The 21072-nt window shown below is 42.9% G+C and overlaps 1 protein-coding gene across 2 annotated transcripts in view; it reads left to right on the plus strand.

Moving 5' to 3' along the window:
* Positions 1-13216, plus strand: part of HIF1AN (hypoxia inducible factor 1 subunit alpha inhibitor) — a 69753-nt gene extending 56537 nt beyond the window's left edge. The window contains exon 8 of one of the 2 annotated variants that reach the window (XM_085882560.1): positions 12582-13216. In XM_085882560.1, the coding sequence (XP_085738686.1) occupies positions 12582-12791 (210 nt within the window). In that variant the 3' untranslated portion in view covers positions 12792-13216. Of the gene's footprint in view, positions 1-6274; positions 7162-12581 lie in introns of those variants that run through there. The other variant, XM_085882562.1, reaches the window with a different exon arrangement.
* Positions 13217-21072: the final 7856 nt, after the last annotated feature.

A 21072-nucleotide genomic window follows, 5' to 3' on the forward strand; every position in this document is an offset into this window, starting at 1 on the left:
AAAGTCCTTAGCATCATCCCATTTTGGCCTTTAAACCTCGATATGGTCAGCTAAGTGAACCAGCAGGGGCACATATACCTTCCCATGCATCAAGTACACTTGGATGCATATGAACCCTTACCTCCAGTCAGTGAGCACATAAATTAAAACAACAAAACAACAGCTTCCACTCCCAGAATCTACAGCACCAAAAATATAGACTGGAGCAACCAACCAACCACCCAACCTTACAACATGCACCACTCAACAGCAAAACACACACACACCCATACAACCAACCAACTCGCCTCATGACAAACACTGCTCAAATCAACAACCATACACACATATTTCCATATCTCTTCCACACTCAGTCACTACCCTTTTTGGGGCTGAAAGAACCACCACCCAATCAACCTCAACCTACTCCATAAACTTCCTCCAGATCCAAAGTGAGCCTTTCAAGGCAACTTGGGACACTCTCACACATCCTCCTTCTTTCCATTCCATACATTCCGAGTTGAGCTAGAAATGCAGAAAAGGAATTGACAATATACCCTCGACACCAAACCTCAAATGGCTGACAAGAAACTCGCCAACGCTGCACCCGACACTCCGCTTCCAACTCACCATCCTTTCCTGTCTTCCTTTCATGCACTTCCTCCATATTCTCTCCCCAAGGTACTGATAATTCCCCAAAAATGACATGCCTTGTTGTACCTGACCAGATGACAATGTCAGGCCGCAACCTTGTCAGGCTGATCTCCTCCAGGAATACCATTTGTAGCTTTATGTCTGCCACCACCTGCCAATCACATGTATTTGGCAAACCTCTTGCTTTCCTCCAAATCCTTCCACCTCTTATCACCTGGTCCTCTTTCACAAACAACACCTTTCTCCCATGGGCCTCCTTCCTCCTTATCCACTCCCCTCTTTCACGATCTCATTTCCTTTTGTTGCACCATCTCCACAACCACCACCAGCACTTGATCGTGCTGCCATTTATCTTCCTGCTGCCAATGCTACTGAGCATGCACTCAGTGCGTGCTGCATTGTTCCCTGACCTCCACACTAAGAACAGCTCTCCTCCTGAAACAATCAAGGTTGCTGGCAATGGAAGCACATCATACATTGCCTGCAACAGGAAATTCAACAGTATTGGCTCCATCCTCCAAATCTCTTGCCATTTCAACGTCCTCACCTGCACACCCTCCCACCGAGTCCAAGCACTTTGCTGTGCCTGTCTGACTGCCTTCACACATCTTCTCTCTTCCTCCTTTCTTCTCACCTCCCTCTCCACCATCTTCCTCCTTTCTTTCACACAGGCCTTTCCCCATAGATCATGCTTCATCCACCCCAACCCATGCTTCCCATGTTGTTGCACCTCCTCGTGTTGTAACCGCATCTCCATTTCATCCACTTCTGCTCTTGCATTCCACTTCCGACTTGCCTTCTTCTCTGGGAAAGCATTCTTCACCACTGGATCACTCAAATCCTGCACCACCATAAACTCCAGCACCCTCACCACCTTATACTCCTCGGTTATCGATATTAAGGGAAACCGGAGTTTTCCACACTGACCATTAAAAGCAATATTTTTCAAGTAGTGTGGCACTTCCAACTACCACCTCACAAACCCACACACCAAAACCTCCATCCTCTCTTCATGTCCAATCGCAATATCATAAATCATCAATGGCCACAATACTCGTGGCAATAATCCAAACTTCAAGCACCATATCTTCAACTTTCCTGGCAAACCACATTCATCAATCTTCATACCTCTCAGAAGCTTGTTCCTTTCCTCCTCCACCATTCACACATCATTCAACTCCACCATATACCATCTTCCCAAGCTCTTCAAGAGAGCCTATGCCAATGATGGAACCACCTCCCTTCCTAGGTCAAACCTGTGAACATGATCCATAACCTCTCAACTCACCACAACACTTCCAGACTTTCTTGCCTTAAAGTTCATCCTTGCCCACTGTATCAACCTTTCCAACTATTCTATTACCTCTACTGCTCCATCTGCTGACTGTTGGACAACTGTCAAGTCATCCATGAATGCAAACATTGCTGGCAAGCTCTGACTTGGGGCTAGCTCCACTTCTTTCCCATGTCCACTCACAGCACATACTGTATCAGCAACTCCATAACCAGCACAAACAAAATAGGGGAGATGGTACATCCCCAGTTCCAACTTCTGCCAGTGTGTTATGTAAGACTGCGTCGCAAACTGAGTCCAAAACTGATCATAATGTGCCATCAGAAAAATCCCTAAATCTTAGTGGCACCCAAAATAAATCCATGGCATATCTCATCAAGGCATGCGCCACTGACCCATACGTATTCTCCGAGTCCAGCCATACCACTGCAACATCTTTCCTTTGCCTGTTTGTCTCCTGTAATACTTGCCAGACCATTGCCGAGTGTTCAATACATCCTGGTGAACCTGAAATTCCTGCCTTTTGTACAGAACCATCCACAAAACCATTCTTTCCACTGAAGCTTGAGAGCCGTGCAGGAAGGACACCCATCAAAATCTACCCATCTACATCGAGCAATGATATTTGTCTGAACTGCTCAAGTGTCACCACCTCTTCCTGCTTTGGAATATATACTCCTTCTGCCCTACTCCATTGACTGGGCAACACTCCTTGCCTCCACATGACCTTCAGAGCTTTCCACAGATCCTGCCTGATGCCTCCACAACTCTTAAACACCTTGTATGGTACTCTACTTGGTCCCAGAGTCAATGCCGCCCGTGCCTTCCACAAAACTGCCTCAACCACAGACATATTTGGCTCTGACAAATCAAGTGAAAAACCTGGCTCCATCGATCTCACCAAGCCTCCACCACTTCATCACTCCTTGTGTCTGTGAACGTAACATGTAGGTGACCTTCCAACTCTTCCTTCGGTACCTTCAGTACACCAGATCTAGACTGCTCCAACAGATCTTTCATAAATCAAAAGGGATTCTCAAAGAACCTCCTTCTCGTCCTCTGTCTCTCTTTCCTTTGCCTCCTCATCCTTCCACTCTCTTCAACTTCACCAACCTCACTCTTGCCTGCTTCGTCAACACCTCAATTCCATTCCTCTCTCCTTCCATATTATGTTCAAGCTCCTCAAATCCGTTATCAGCTCCTGGATCTCCCTCTGCCTCCTGCTCAACTGTACCTCCTTCTCACACCTCTCAACACACTCCTTCACTCCAAACGTGACACACGCATACTCAAACACAATCTCATTCATCTTCCTCAATCTCTCTTCCATCCCTTCCTTTCAAACTTTGAAGCACCCCACAGCCCACACACCACTTCATCCATCCTCTCCCATACTCCCCTTTCTCCCATACCTGGTCATTTCACCGTCCTCCTCACCAGTTGTCTTACTTGCACCCTTTTCGAAGGCACGACGTTGTTGTACCACCTCACACACCTTACGCACATAGCCCATCCGGCTCTGATGAATCCTCAACCCTCAAGTTGACTGAAACCCTCAACCTTCATGGCTCTCAACACATTGTTGTGGGAATGCCCTTGAGGGGACAACTTTTTCATGGTGTTGCGATAGTTATTTCCCTTCATGCATGGGAAGAATAAGCGTGAAGTAATTTAATCATGATGTAGGATTGTGCGTTGCTATGTGTATAGAAGGCTGTTGTCTTCCCTCCCCACATGTGTCTCTCCCCTTGTAATTTGTCCCAAATGTTCTTTTAAGTGATCTGACAGGCCATCAGCACAAGTTTCGGTGGGCCAAAGCCACTCCACCATCCCAATCTAACACACGCCAACTTTGGCATGGTCGGCACCATCTTCACAGTAAGAGGTCACAAAGGGATGCTCCACCCACTAACTGGGCCCTGGCCAATGGCAGCTGAGCAGGGTGGGTCACGGACCAAGGGTGGCAGTTGTTCAGATAAAGGCAGAGTGTGAACCACGGAAAAGAGATGCTCGGGAACTCTTCGGGGAAAGCTGCGCACACTGACCCCAGGGGTTTCTCCGTGGCATGAGATGCATCTGCTCGAGTCCCCTCCCCACATCGCAAGCTGTGCCAGACCTGCTCTCCCATCCTTCCGTCCGTGCTTACGGCACGAACTGTTTTCCTGCCGGGGAGAATCTCCACTTGGGATGAGCTACATCCCTTCAATCATAGCCTTTGGTATTTCAGTCTCGTCATTCTTATGGTCCTTTCTTCTGTCGTGTGCATGAGGCCTTTAAGGATTAGATACTTAAGTAGCTACTGTTCATTCATACTCGGGGGCGCATATGGGTTTATTTATAAATTATTGTATAGCTTCCTTGTATTCCCACCCTTTGTGCCTGGTTTTATACACCATTTTAAATTAACTTGGTCTCTGAATGATTTTTGTGTCCTGATCTTGTTATGTTGTCTTCGTCCGTTAAAGAACTGATTGGGTTCAGTGGCGAATAATGTCTAGTACAAAACTATACCTGCGTCCAGCGATCTGCGCTCGGCTTGCTAATTAGGGCAACTGGGCGCATGACACTGAAAAAGCATGTCACCTGACTGTCTCGGGCATTTCACCTGAATACGGTGATGTGGCAAACAGGCATGAAACCCTGTTCGGAGTGCCAGGATCAGTTAGATGGCATGACCACTTTGACACGGTTCATCAAGATTCAGACTGGGTAAGGCAACCAGAACAAGTCCGATGACAACATATATAAATATATATATATATATATATATATATATATATATATATACATATATTTATATATATATATATACATATATATATATATATATATATATATATATATATATATATATATATATATATATACATATATATATACATATATATATATATACATATATATACAGGGTGTCCCAAAAAATATACAACTTTTCATCTGCAAAGAGGATGGTCATAATATATATTTTTTTAAAGATATATGGCTGGAGAGAAAGGTTGAAGTTTATTGTACCAATGTCAAAATTGACACCAAAATTTATATTTTGGTATAGAATCATCGTTTTCTTTTAGACCACATGTTCGACGTAGGCTCCACATTGTTTGATCACTGCCTGCAAACGCGTTGTCATGTTCTCCACCACTTTGGATTTTTTGGCATTTTTCTGGTGCTTGCTTGGTATCAAAACAAACTTCAGGGTCTCTGCAAAAAGAAATGAAGCATTAGTGACAAAATTACTGCTTTTTTTTAGGATCAAACGAAGCATTTTAAAAGTTGTATATTTTTTTGGGACACCCTATATATACATATACATATACAAATATATATATATATATATATATATATATATATATATATATATATATATATATATATATCCCACTGCACCTTGTGTGGAGGATATATGTACCCAGCACTGCACGGGGGGGGGGATACATATGTATTCCGGCGCATGTTGTGCATTGAAAACGTTTGGAGTTATTGGCCTCATGGTGGATACCTTTTGCTTGCAGCCGATGGCAGCACTGCCTGACCCCACATCCCAATATACACTTTATAGTGGCATTTGGTGTCCTCAAAATGGCCTTCAAGGCCAACGTGCATTAATTTAAAGTCTTGCCCAGATTCTGAAGTACCTACTGGTCGAGTCATACCAAACACTTTAAAATGGTATGTTCTGCTTCCTTGCTTTTTGCTCAATGGTGCAATAATCGATGCCGCACCGTTTACTTTAAATGGCAGCGATTGCTGACCATGAGTTTCCTTTGTTCTTAAAATTTTTATTCTTGATGTACCCCACCTCATGTGCACGGAGGCTGGCTGATTGCACGATATACTGGAAGTACACATGATGGAGCACCTTCTAGTTGATGCATAGATTATTCGCATAAGGCTCATGGGGTGCCTGTTGATGTATACTTTTCAGGAAAGAGCATTAGGGGACGTCATTGTACTTTTGCATTGATTGCTGGGATGGGTGGATACAGCTAGACAAATGACATTATCAAATGTGATCCTCCTGGAAACCCAGGTGTATAAGTGGTATGTATGCTCAGATGGAAATGACATCTTGGCCAATCCAGTGTTTTGGAGGGAGATATCACTGTGACTTAAAGTAGAAATCTTGACACAGAAGTGATACAGCCGCTGTGGCTTTTTGATTTTTGTTTTGGAGAATTGATACAACTGAAGGTGAGCGATGGGCTCAGAATAGAATGCCAAAGACCTTTATATTATGGCACAACACAGGATGTTCTTAGACATGAAATAGCTGGTACATGGAAGATCCAAGTAATAAATGGTATTGTTAGATGTTTTAAAATGCAAATCACTTCTTTACCGGTACAGGTGGGCCCACTCCTCAACATGATGGTACGAGGACGCTATGATAAACCACAGGATTGAAATTTCTGACAGCAGCCAACATTTGGGTCACGTCTCAAGCCAGAGAGAAGAAGTGGAGTTGGGAGATGAACGTCTCCACGAGCTGCTCCCATAACGTCCATCAGGAGAGCATCATCATAATCTAATAACGTGTGTGCACTTTATTGTGTGCTCAAAACGAAGACTTTGGTTTGGATAAACAAACATGAGAAACAAGTTCAGCAGCATTTGATATTTTATGGAGTAAGATTGCATTTTTTGATCTTCCCTGTGACAAGGAAGCATTTTTGCATCACCAGGGTGGCTGAGCGGACTTCCAACTTCTGCCGCATCAGCAGGGTTTTGCATCACCTTGTGGGATGAGAAATTTCCCTCCAATAAAGCCATGGTCGGCTTTACACACTTGTTTAAAGGATTTGAGCTAGTAGAGTCGATCTGGTTTTGTGAAAATTACATTTCCATATCTCTGTAACATAGCAACATAATGAACTGTATGCAAAGTTATTTCTCACTCTGTTTGTGGTGCACCTATGTTTGAAGTATTTCACACCAGGTGCTCTTTGCTCAAATTAACAGGCCTTCACAACATACAATGCCTCGATCAGAACTTTCAAAGTGTTGTCAAAACAAGATGACTTTTGCTACTTAACTGAAAAGGTTCTAATTTGAAAAAGCAAATCCAAGGAATCATTGTGCAGTTTACTTTTCATTCAATTTATCAGAAGAATTCCATTGGTGTTTAATTGATGCAGCTCCTGTTCTGTCATCACACTGCACAGCGACCGACCGACCGTGTAGACGTGATTATCTCTGATTACTTTCTCTCTACAGAAATGAAGCGTTGTCCTACATTTTCTGAACACTATTTTTATTTGTGATGCTCTCTTAATTGTTACTTTAACTTTGGTACCTGGCATGGGTCTGGGAAAAGATAAGCAGGGACTGGAAAAATCAGTGGGTGTGATGGTGGGGCCGTGGATAGGTGAGGGTGGAGCCAATGTAACCATGCATTTCTGGAAAACCACACCCAAAATCCCTATCACAAGTAACATGTACCTCCATCCATCCATCCATCCATTGGGACCATGCTCTGTGCAGCACATTGGTGCTGCCAAAGCAGTGTCCTGGGCTATTGAGTACAATCCTGGATGGGTCGCCACACCAATACAGGATACCAGCAAGCTGGTACTCATTTTGCCGACCTCGGAAGGATGACAGGCAGTCAACCCCACCTGGTATTAATTCAACAGCCAAGCAGGATTTGAACTCAGGACCCAAGGATCCCAAGCCTACCATTAAGCCAACACCAGGCATTCGTACCTACCTCAGTGTCACTTAATACTGATTATATGATAAAGCTGCTGTTTGGTCAGAAATAAAGCATAAATAATGTTTTAAATATTTTTGCTCATAAAAGAACAAATTCAGAAAAGGAAAGTTTTTAAAGTTCTAATCTCAGCGACTCAAATGTTCAATATCTCGTCTCGTAGCAGCCATGGATAGCACCAGAATAGATCAATAAGTGAAGCATAACAATTTTAGTTGAATCTATTTTATAGTATGAAAAGAGCTCGGTCGGCATGCCTGCGTCCGTCCCCTGCGTCCATCCGTCCGTCCCTGTGTCCGGCCGTCCCTGTGTCCAGCCGTCCCTGCCTGAGCGCGTCCGGCCAGCAACAATTGTCCTGATACCACTATACCACGAATCAAGCCCAATCTACTAACAGTATGACATGGTTGAGTAAGGCCGCAAACAGTATGATGTAGTTTAGTAAGGTGAGGATAGATGAGCCGGTTTCAAGTTCCATTAAAACACAAACTCTTCCTCCTTCATGTTCTTCTTCACTTATAAAAATGGTGAGTCTCATTCAATCCCATTTCTCATATCGATTACATTCAGAAAACGCTTTCTGTATACAATACTTTTTTTTCAACATTTCCATTTTCTTCATACAACAGAAATATATCGCCCTATCAAACAGTATGTCTGATTATACAACTGCCTTTTGCTCGACTTGCAACACAGGTGAGAAAAGGTTACGAAAAAAGCAGCTGATATTTCAATCATTTGTTCACATGAATTTTAAAGGGGGAAAGTTAATTTTTTGCAGGGTACCCCTTCTCGTATTTATTAAGAAAGCCTCCTGCTGGACATGGTGAACTAACAAAATATAAAGGCAAAGAGCATAAAATTTGTGATAGATCAATTGAATGCTTCAATTCTACCCTCAAACAGAAAGCAACTGTGATATAGTTTACATAAGTGGTACGACACAAAATGAGTGGCTGACATACTGCACTCATCTAGAACAAGTTCCTCAGAGCAGCAAAGAAGCTGAGTTCCTGGAATATTCAATTGTGTTTTGAAAACTTAAGTATGATTGAGAAAGAAAGCCAAGATAGTGGTAGCTCGGAGATATTCCAAGTGTTTGAAACATGTTATGTGGAAGTTTGGGGGTGGGTGGGGGGGAGAACCAGATCTAGAATATGTTAAAAATAGTGTGGACTCGAGTAGATTAGATTTACACCTGTATTAGGGACACGTTAGAGTTAAGTCATACGTAATATGTGCATTGAGGGGACAGTGACTGTCCATCATAGATCAGTGCAGGGTAAGAATGTATCGTGTGAAACCTCTTGAGGCCAGGTAAAGTACTTAAGGTAAATGAAAACAAGCACATACATAAAGGCGCTATAGGTGCGACTTGGGGAATCCCCCCTACTCTTCCCCCTTGCTGACCACTTAACGGAGGACCGCAAACCCAGCAACATAGTAAGTTGCAGAGGGTCCTATATGGAGGCAGAACACTTTTGTGGAGATACCCCCCCCCCCATGGGGAAGAGTCACCAATTACAGGACCAGCTACAGCCATAAAGTCATAAAAGCTACATCCGTGCTTGCGGGAGACAAATCAGATATCATATATTTATATATATATATATATATATATATATATATATATATATATATATATATATATATATATATATATATATATATATATATCTCTCTCTCTCTCTCTCTCTCTCTCTCTCTCTCTCTCTCTCTCTCTCTCTCTCTCTCTCTCTCTCTCTCTCTCTCTCTCTCTCTCTCTCTCTCTCTCAACCCCTCTACTTCTTCGCCTGGCATCTTTCATTGATCTTTTGGTGCAGACTACTTGAGAGATCATGGATGCCATCTCCCCGCAATTGCCCCTCTCACCTCCAGCCCTGTACCACACCAGCCTGCACAGTACCATTATCAAGTCATGTCCATTCATTTTCCCAAGTCCTTGCTTGTCCCTCCATTGTGCAAGTGCATGTGATAGCTGTGTTTCTGTCTGTTTTGTTTCATTTATCCCTGTATTAAGTATGTGTGCTTCCTTATTTGTTGGCTTTTGAGCAACAGGTCTGTCAATTAATTTATTATAAGAGTCTCATCTTCCTTCCCGTATTGTTTTAATCAAGCAGTTTATTTATAAGAAGCATCTTCCCACCTTCTTGCATGATCCGACATACCACGAATTTCTGAACGTGTTTGAACGGACTTTGGGGAATATTATATTGAAATAGGTATTCCCATTATTAGAGCATGGATAGATAAGCAAGTGCTGTCTGCTGGCAGTAGCTTGCAGGATCGTTTAGCCATTTGCGGACGTCCTGGGCCCCCGACGCAGTGTAGGACCCCCCTGATACAACAGCATGTTGGTTTTGAAAACCCATCTATTACCCCGCACGTGTAACGCAAAGCGCGGTCAAGCAATTGGTAAACTTTGTTAGTCTATCTCTATCATGTGATGGAGGAAATACTTAATTTCAAATGAATTATATATTTTGAACACTGTAGAACACAAATCGGGACATGACCCTGCCGTTTAGCAGTACTTTGGCTCTGAATTTGACAATTTGTTCAGCATCTTGTCCCAAGCATGCATGCCCATAGAAGGGAAAGGTAATTGTTTCAGTCTGTTTGCCTGTCTAGTCAAACAGAATTGAAAATCACTCCAAACAGGAAACTTACTATTTTAGGGACGGCATAAAGGACACAAATAATTGGCACAAAGAACTAATATAATGTGTTAAATAATGTGGTATAAAAGACGGTGCATCCATGGTGGTAAAATTCCAATTCAATGTTTTTTGTTTTAGTCCTACAGCCTTTAAAACTTTAATTTTATTTCAACACTGTAGAACACAAGTTGCATTGTTTGCACTTCCAAAAACCTTCATTTTATCTGTACTTGAGCAAAATTGTACGCCGTCTCAACCAATCAAATTTGCCGCGTGCTCTGAGGGTAGAGTAGCAGCGAGAATCAGAGAAAATTTGTATTTGTATTCTTGACTTCCTGCACTCTCGTAGCCAACTTGGGGCTCTCAATGGAACCCTTTCTTCTCCTCTCCCCGTGAAGGCTGGAGTACCCCAAGGCAGTGTTCTCGGCCTCATCCTATTCCTAATCTTCATCAATGATCTCTCCGAATCTCTGGGAAATCCTCTTTATCCCTCTTCTGATGACTCTACTATCTACCGTTACACCTTTCATCCTTCTGACAGATAGGTAACAAACAGCCTCTTCCCTCTCATCAGACCTTGACAAAGTCACAAACTGATTAAATACTTAGAATATGTCTTTCAATCCTGAGAAATGTCTGTCTCTCTCTGTCTCTCTCTGTCTCTCTCTGTCTCTCTCTGTCTCTCTCTCTCTGTCTCTCTCTCTCTCTGTCTCTCTCTCTCTGTCTCTCTCTCTGTCTCTCTCTCTCTGTCTCTCTCTCTGTCTCTCTCTCTGTCTCTCTCTCTCTCTGTCTCTCTCTCTGTCTCTCTCTCTGTCTCTCTCTCTCTCTGTCTCTCTCTCTGTCTCTCTCTCTCTCTGTCTCTCTCTCTCTCTGTCTCTCTCTCTCTCTGTCTCTCTCTCTCTGTCTCTCTCTCTCTCTGTCTCTCTCTCTCTCTCTCTCTCTCTGTCTCTCTCTCTCTGTCTCTCTCTCTCTGTCTCTCTCTCTCTGTCTCTCTCTCTCTCTGTCTCTCTCTCTCTCTGTCTCTCTCTCTCTCTGTCTCTCTCTCTCTCTGTCTCTCTTTCTCTCTCTCTCTCTGTCTCTCTCTCTCTCTGTCTCTCTCTTTCTCTGTCTCTGTCTCTCTCTCTCTCTCTCTGTCTCTGTCTCTCTCTCTCTCCCTCCAACCACAAACCCTTCCATCTACTTTCTCAACAACCTGCTCGAAGAGGTTCAGTCACTCAAACTCTTGGGTCTCACTCTCAGCTATGATCTCTTTTGGGCAAGCCACATTTCAAAGTTGGTCTCCAAAGCCAGATGCCAAATGGGCATCCTCCATCGTGCAAAGTCTTTCCTTGACACACCTGAGCTTCCATCCACATTCAAGGCCTTCAATCGCAGCTTGATAGAGTACTGCTCTCCACTCTGGGCTGGCTCCCCTGCCTCACATCTTGCTCAGCTTGATGCCATGGAAACAAAGGCTTTTAAGATCATTGGATTCTCTCGCGATGAAGCTGAGTCGATGAGCCTATCACTTGGCCCTTACCAACAAGTTGGTGGTGTCTCTGTCTTCTCTGCTTCATTTCTGGTCTTGCACCGTCTGCCCACGCCATGCTTTGTCATCCCCCCCCCCACCTCCCTCCAGGCATCTGCAGGACACACGCGCAGTCCACCAGCAACTCCATCCTCATGAATCACTGCTCACCTCCACTCATTTATTCCTCTTTTTTCCCACCAGTGGAACCACCTTCCACACTCTCTTCAATCTCATTCTTCCCTCCAGTTCTTCAAGACAGCCATTCACCACCATCTCAGGTCATCCCCCATCCAAAACCATCTTTTCTACACCCGTAAAACCACCCCCACCCCTTCCCAAATTTGGCTGATGTATCCATCTTATCCATGCCCTGTGGCCTCCCCTACCCCTCATCATTACCTACATCCCTTGTTTGTCTACCTCTGTCTACTTTCTCCCTCTGCCCTGCTGTTGGTATTTCCCCCTTTCTTATGTTGTCTCCTGATCTGTTCTGTGCCCTAACTCTTCCACGAGCCTTGGCCATGTATTAAAAAAAATTACGGCGCTTCTTCTGTTTGAACCATCGGCTGATTGTGGTTGCCATCGCGCCTGTTATTCAAAGTTCACAAACAAAACTAATGTAGATTGTACTCAGAAATGCAAAGCAAGAGTTTAAAAAGACCCTTCCCATGTCCCTTTTCTCAAGACTGCATGGGGAAAGGTGTTCTATGAACTCTATAGCTCATTCTGTCATGGCAGATGCACTAATAAATGCACGTGGATGTCTTGGTACAGTTTGACAACCAACCCAACCATTGGGACCATACTCTGTGCAGAGCGTTGGTGCTGCCTAAGCAGTCTCCTTGTCTATTGGATACAATCCTGGATGGGTCGCCACTCCGACACAGGATACCAGCATGCTGGCACTCATTTTGCCGACTTCGGAAGGATTACAGGCAGAGTCAACCCCACCTGGTATTAATTCAACAGCTGAGTGGGATTTGAACTCAGGATCCAAAGATCCCAAGCCCACCACCCTAACCATTAAGCCAACACCAGGCATACAGTTTAACACATGATGGCTTTCTCTGCCATGGAGCGTTCTGGGCAAACAAGAGGGGTCGAGGATCGGAATGGAAACTCCACTCTTGCTTGGCTCATTTTTGTCATTTTTGCATGATGATCCAATCTAACACAAGCATCCTATATTTTTCCCTCCTATTCCTCGAGGTTTAATTGTGCAAAATTATTAGATGCTTCCAAAAAATGCTTGTTTGTTTTTTTGCTGTGCTTCTTTTCTTCTAGATTTTCATGTTGCCACTTAGATGTCATTGTTTGTTTTTTTTCAGACGAAACCTTTGCAAAGGATTGCTTGCTGCCATTGTAAAAACGTGACAATTAAAATCGATGATTAAATACCATTGAAAACATTGGTTCCACTGAAGGTGTGCTGTATTTGATATGAAACTGTTGAAGCCCTGGAGGAAAGAGTGTCATTGAACAAACAGAGGAAGGGGGTTCTTCAAGTGGGTGAAAAGTGGAATAAAGGAGTGTAGGTGAGCAGTGAGACTGGATTTTGTAAGCTTGCCATTGAGGAGGTTGTTGGAAGAATGTGTGCGACCTGGATGGACTGGGAAGGGATATGGGATGAAAAAGCAGCTCGGCAGTAGAAAATCAGTCTGCATTGAGAGAGCAGCAGAACGTGTGGTTTTGCTTCTTTGTGAAAGATGACAATGCATAATGTTGAGACTGAATTCCAAAGCATCCAAGAAAGAGGTGTGAAATGGTGATATAATAGAGGAGAGTAGTACTCCATTGAACTACAAAGGTCTTGATTGCTATTTAGCAAGGGAAGGTTGATTCACCAAGGAGGAATTTGGCATAATGGAGGATCCACAGTCTGCAGCAGGCATTGAAGGTGAGCTTTGATCTATGGTCTACCAAGGAGAAGTAATAGCTGATGGTGAGGACCAGAAATCTGACAGACTGAACGTACAGTTATTGATTGTGGAAATAGAAGAGTTCATTTTATCCCTCTGGAGAGACGATGACAAGGCGAAATTTGACCATATTGAAAGACATGTTCCAAGTGTTTTTTTATATCCTCGTGGAGGATCTCTGTCTTACGTTGTTGTTCTTAATCTTCTTGTGGACTTTTTTGTTTCACAGCCTACAGTTTTCATCGAAACTTCCTGAAACTTGGCATATATATATATATATATATATATATATATATATATATATATATATATATATATATATATATATATATATATATATATATATATATATATATATATATATATATATATACCCTGCGCAGACAGTAACCATCTCCGATTTTGAAAATTCCTCCGAGAAAAAAAAGTTATGACGTCAAAATATCTCCGCTAATGGAAATCACCTAAAAATTATCTCCGAAACTAGGCAAGTTTTTTGAATTCTGTTTGCGGGAATCGAACAGGATATTAGCAGAGATGAATTACCGCACATATGATACATCACTATGACGTCATATCAATTTTTATTACGTCATTCCTATTTTTTGACATTTTTTGTTTCACAACCCAGAGTTTTCATCGGATCTTCATGAAACTTGCCATGTATATGCAGAAAGCCCACGCGCAGGCAGTAACCATCTCCGATTTTGGAAATTCTCCCTAAAAAAGTTGACGTCTTAATATCGCCGCTAATAGAAATCGCCTACACCATTATCTCCGAAACTAGGCAAGCTGTTTGTGGGAATCAAGCTGGGCATTAGCACAGATAATTTATCACAAACCTGATACATCACAATGACGTCATATTCGTTTTTATGACGTCATCATTAAGAGGACGAGGATCTTAGCTCATTTGAGCTTGTTCCACAATATCTTAATTCATTACCAACAGTCACATTTAAATGTCGTAAAAAAAACATTTTCGCATATTTGAATTTGTGAAACATTAAAGTGGAGCTTTTATTGATTCTTATTAAATGTATAAACCTTGGATGAGGGTTTGCAGAGTTGCAAGAAAGCTCACAGTCAAACGTAGCACACTTGCACTTTAACTGTCTTGTCTGCGTTTGATTCCCAATCCGACTATAATACTGTTATGGGGAGTTGGGGAGGGGGGGGGGGTGCTCCATCAATAAGTACACCAGCCTTCGGGTGGGATGTTAAACTGGGGAGTCATCTGCTTGTATTGATTGCTGGTGTACATTGAAGTTGAAGATCCCACTGTGTCTGTCACAAAGAGTCAGCGATTCGAGCCACTCAAGTCGCATAAATCCAACAAACTACAGATACACAAAGATTGTCTGCCTTAATCTCTATTCTTCTTTATTTATGTTCCTGATTGCAGGCAGGACTTAGTTGATTGAGTTTGAAAGAGACAGTTTATGGCTGCGTTAGGGGTGAGAAGGTTTCTTGATTTGTTGCACCATAATATTATACATGAAGGATGAGGTGTATTCATAATTACAGTACTGTGCAGAAGTTCGGGTTATTAATTGGTGAAATTTTTTTTGCCAAGTATGTTGGTCTGTAGCGTTTGCTGTCTGTCTGTTTGTCACACGATTTTTGGCCAGTTTTCAAGCAATCGCTCTGAATTTCTTGGTGGATGTAGTTGACTGGCCTAGGACAGCAACACTTAATTTTGGTGAAGATCCGGATCCGGATCTAAGAATTTTTTAAGTGATTCTTCACCATTGAGAGATAGGGCTAAAAATGATATGTAGCACAATATCTCAAAAGGTTATGGATGTATTCAGACGAAACTTGGTGGACAGGTTGTAAGTGCCACTAGGAATAATTGATTCAATATTGGTGAAGATCCAAATCAAGATCTGGATACGATAATTATTTAAATTTTAATTGATTCTTCACCATTGAGAAATGGTGCTAAAAATGATATTGCATGAGATGTCGAAAAGTTGTGGACGGATTCGGATGAGACTTGGTAGACATGTTGGTTGTGTGACAAGGACTAATTGTTTCGATTTTTGTGAAGATCCGATTCGGGATCCGAAAATTTTTCAAGATATTATTCACTTTTGAGAAATAGGGGCAAAAACAAAATGCAGCACAATATCACAAAAGGTTATGGAAGGATTCCGCAGAAACTTTGTGGACAGGTTGGGTGTGTGAAAAGGAGAATTGATTTGATTTTGGTGAAGATATTAATCCAGATCCAGATTCAAAGATTCGGATCTTCACCAAAAGATCCAAGAACGGCAAAACCTGGTGGGCAGGTTGGGAATTTTGGTGAAGATCTGAAACCAGCCAAGGACAGCAACGCTTAATTTTTGTGAAGATCCGAATCCGGATCCAGATCTCAGAATTTTTTTTAAGTGTTTCTTCACCATTGAAACATGGGGCTATAAACAATATTGCATGATATCTCAAAAAGCTGAAGATAGATTCGGATTAAACTTGGTGGACATGTTGGGTGTGTGACATCGACAAATTGATTCGATTTTTGTGAAGATCTGAATCCGGATCCGAGAGTTTTCAATCGATTCTTCACCACTGAGACGGGGCCAAAAACTATGTATCGCATGAGATCTCAAAAAGTTGTGGACGAGTTATGACAAAACTAAGTGGATGAGTTAGTTTGGGAACAAGAACAAGCTGATTCGATTTTGCTTAAGGTCTGGATTCATATCCGACAATGGCATACAAAATGTAAACTATTCAGCCTGGCGGAGGTATATGCTCTTCCAAGTGCCATTCCGTTTTACCAAGTTGGCACTGTACGAGTGATTTTTCATTTTCACTTTTGTGGTGCTATTCCCCATTAAGCATTTGTGGGAGGTTAGAAGCATGCAATATAAGTAGATAATAATTCAAATTTCTCTGAAAGTTAATTTAATATCAGTTACCTTTAAGTATATTTAATAAATGAGGAAATTGAAAAAGGTTTCTTTTTGTGATACATATTATATTGTTATGGCTGTGGAAATTCGCTAACACCATAAAGGGTCCTCAGGTGAGATATATCGGTAAGTTCATGTGTAGTTAGCCCAAACCCGTTGTTTAGAGGGAATATATGTGATCCATTTGGGCTGCGATTCTTCAGTTAGTCGTTTTTCTTTTGCTGTCGTTATTTTGGTGCAAGAACAACAACGAACATCGCCACAACCAACATCTCAACGATCATGCCATTCACTACACGACGCCAACAATCACGCCATTCACACCACGACGCCACCTTCCACAACTACGCTACCACATCTTTGCCACTCGCCATTCAACGAGCACCGATCTCCGCGGGACGGATGAAAGGAGCGGAGTGGCAGCTTAAATATCTCCCACCAAGATGGGGGAGGTGCGATTTGAGCCAGAGTTCAAAGGTGAAAAAAGGTGGGGGCCTGATTTTGGGGGAATAATTCCTTCAAGACCAATAAGAATAAGGATGCTTCCCTCCAGGTCTTCAAGACAGCTGTTTACCACAATCTCAGATCGTCTCCAACCCAAAACTATGATCTTTTCTATCCTCGTTAATCCCACCTAAACCCCTCCTAATTTTCCAGTTTTTCCTCCTTGAAGTTCCTTCTGGGTTCATCTTGTCCACCCCATGCATGTGTGTTTTGCGGCCAATTTTTGTCTGTTACGTCTTGATCCGTTCAGTGTACTAGCTCTTCCACGAGCCTCGACTGTGTACCAAAAAAAAGAAGTAAAATCACCTCATTTGTTGAATCCATCATTTCTTAATACTTGGTTCCTTTGGAAAATGATAAATGCTGCAGGTATGACTCTCCGATTGGTGATTACAATCTGGAACGAAACACTATACCATCTTCACAAAGCTACCGCAGCCATATTCAACAAGAGCATAAAACTTGGCTGTGCACTGCCATGCCAACGTGATGTCATCGCTTTGGTGCGTTTTGTGGTGTATTCATTTTTAAATCTGATTTTAAAAACTTTGGTATGGTACGGGTGCAATACCCAAGAGAGAATGTCACTTCCTTCAGTTGGAATCGTTGTAATTGTTTCAGCCATAACTGTGCTCGGCACGGTGACATTTATCATCATTTTGAGGATGAACAAAACCACGATTTTGCAATAGTAAGGAAATCCAACACAGGTGGAGGAGTCTATCATGCCTGTGCCACATCAACACCATACACAGTTATACATAAACTAGAAGGGCACTCGGTAGAGCACATACCTCCGCCATGCAATGCCTGATCCACAAGAACATATTGGGCCAATTACATTTTCGAGATATCATGCTATATTGTTGCGGGGCCGGGTATCGGTGGCGAGCATGACCGCTAGAGGGAGCAGTAGAGTCGGCTCCACACCAGAATTTAGGTCGTGACCCTTGGATAAGTCTGAAAGGCATGGGTCCCTTACTGGACCATGAATCGCCAATAATTCGACCACGTGGGGTAGGGTCAATTGCCAAACTTCAATATACCTAATTACCCATGGGGCAAAGCTACCGGGAATTCACACCCTCGACGGACCTCGAGCGGAACGAGCCGTTACTGTGCCCGAACCGTGTGTAACCCGAGCGGAGGTTACAAAGGCCTTACGGTCCAAATGAACAATTTACTGCCTCACTATTTCTCAACACACACCGTGCTAAGCCAATGAAAGAAACACAGAAATGAGCTGGAACATTTAACAAAAGGGATATTTATTTACAATGGGGCAGGGGAGCACGCAAGAAGGCAAAGTTAACCAAATAAAAGGAATTCAATTTACACACACGGCACTTAGATGCTTCTACTTAAAAGATGGGCCCACACACAGACACACACACCCCCCAAAAAGAAATGGTGGCTGCAGCCTTTATTGATACCCCCAGCCCAGAGGGAAGGTGAGCTAGAGGTAAGAGCCTGGCTTGGACCTTCCCGCTTCGTGCGGTTCTCGACGATCTGGCCCGGTGGGACTCGAACCCGCAACCCGCCGCTCCAAGCACCAGGTAGGGAGGATAGCGTCGGGCGCTGGCACGCTCCACCGGCAAAAAACAGGCGACAAGGCAGGCAAAGAAAGTCAGCTGGGCAGGCAGGCAAGCGATTCTCCTCCAGCTCGCAGGCAGGCGATTCACGGAGGGAAGACTTCCTCAGCGGGTCCCCCCCACTCTCTTTTGACAGGTGGGAGGGATCCATCTTGCATCATTCCGACCTCATTGGACAGGCGAGTCGTGCGATCCCCCGGCCAACCGAGATTGGTCGGGGGGGGGGCTCATGTCTCCACCCCTCGACCAGAAAGTCGAGCAGCAATATGTTGTGTTGGCTCCCCATTGGCCGAGAGGCGGCAGACGTGCTCGCACCCCTCTGATTGGCTGAGAGGGGAGCCATGCCCGTATTTGGAGCGAAACGTCCAAGGAATCCCCGCCTGGCACATTGGACTCCGCCCACGGCTGTGCTTGACACGCACGCGCGTGGGAAAGGCCGATGGTGAAGAAGCGAAGATGGGCGTTGTTAAAAGATCTAATAAACCTGACCATACAATAATTCGTAGCACACACATGTAATTCCCATTAAACAAAGGGGGGATTCTAACTATAAACACATACTTATCGAAATAACTAAGCTTAGGGACTCCGGCTGTTTGTGTGCACAAGGTTTCCAAATCCGCAACAATATATCCTTTTTTGGCCCAATCTCATCAATGGTGAAGAATCACTTTTAAAAATTAAATAATTCTCGTATCCACATTCGGATTCAGATCTTCACCAAATTCGAATCAGTTCGTCGTCGTCACACACCCAAGCTGCCCACAAAATTTCATCCGGATCCGTCCACAACTTTTTGAGATATCCTGTACACAGACAAACAGACAGACAGGCAGACAGAAAGGGGGTAAGAACAGAACCTCCTTGACCTTTGGTGGTGGAGGTAAAAAAAAAAAGATCTCATGCTTTTCTTAGAAAAGAAGACGAGTTATCGTCGGCATCGTCAACAAATTACAAATTCCTGTCAATCCACAACTACCTCAGAGTGTACATGGAAAACGGTTCATATCACCAGAGGAAATTTAAACTTAACACATGTCACGTGACCATTTGATGTCCAGCACATATTTACTTGGATGACGCCCTCCGCCCCCTCAGAACTTACATGGTGAATTTAAATTAAGCAAAGCCTCATGCTCAGGGACAGTCACTTCCTCGCGTTAGAAATTAGTATCATTGTTATTGCTTCAGCCTTTATTGTGCTGAGTTGGTTGAAAAAGTGAAGAAGAAGAAGAAGAAGAAGAAGAAGAAGAAGAAGAAGAAGAAGAAGAAGAAGAAGAAGAAGAAGAAGAGGTCGAATTGGAAGTAGAAGAAGAAGAATTTGTCATTCACGAAGATATGGATTATGGATTTTTTTTTGCGTGTATGGTGGCCTCCTTGCTCATCCTCAACGCAGGTTCTTCCCCACTTCCTTTCCGAAGAAGAAGAAGAGGAAGACCAAGAGGAAGAAGAAGATTTTGTCATTCACCTTGATATTATTGATTATGGAATTTTTTTGCGTGTATGGTGGCCTCCTTGCTCATCCTCAACGTAGGTTCTTCCCCACTTCCTTTCCGAAGAAGAAGAAGAGGAAGACCAAGAGGAAGAAGAAGATTTTGTCATTCACCTTGATATTATTGATTATGGATTTTTTTTGCGTGTATGGTGGCCTCCTTGCTCATCCACAATGCAGGTTCTTCCCCCACTTCCTCTCCAAAGAAGAAGAAGAAGAAGTCCAATTTGGCGTTTCAATGATCTCCTGATTTATACTTCATCAATCTGTTATGACGTTTTATATGAGCCTTGGTAGTTATGAAAACACTCGAGAACAAGAATAAAAGCTACTTTGTTAAGGCTTATGATTGTAATCTTCAGCAGACTTTTCAAAGTATAATTTGTACACATTTACCTCAGAAGTGTCGAGAGACGCAATAATTATAAATTTGCCGCCAGAAGAGTTTACTCATACTAAGTCCTTCTTTAGACTTTGCAGGGTATCTGCTATCAACAGTTTGAGTTTCGGTTTAATCACTCGACCTCTACTGCAAATTCCAGGAGTTCATGCATTGGGCGGTGTATAAAGAGAACAATTTAACGAGCGATCTACCGTTTGCGATCCGTGCCATTATTCTGCCCTCTCGTTTTATTCGTACTATATCGCATTTCACATTTTTCCTTTGAGATTGATGTATTTTCAAAAATTTTAACCTGTTAAATTGTGTATAAATCAATGCAAATGTTGTAAACATCAATCCACTCATTGTGCATGCAAAAAAAAAATATTTTTTACCTTAATGTTCGTTGTATGAGTCGATATTTTAAGTTAATTTCAACGTGAACAGTAAATTATTGC

This window comes from Eptatretus burgeri, chromosome 5 (assembly GCF_056783735.1).
Source record: "Eptatretus burgeri isolate ZD-2024b chromosome 5, Ebu_testis_v1, whole genome shotgun sequence".
In the NCBI taxonomy this organism is placed as follows: Eukaryota; Metazoa; Chordata; class Myxini; order Myxiniformes; family Myxinidae; genus Eptatretus; species Eptatretus burgeri.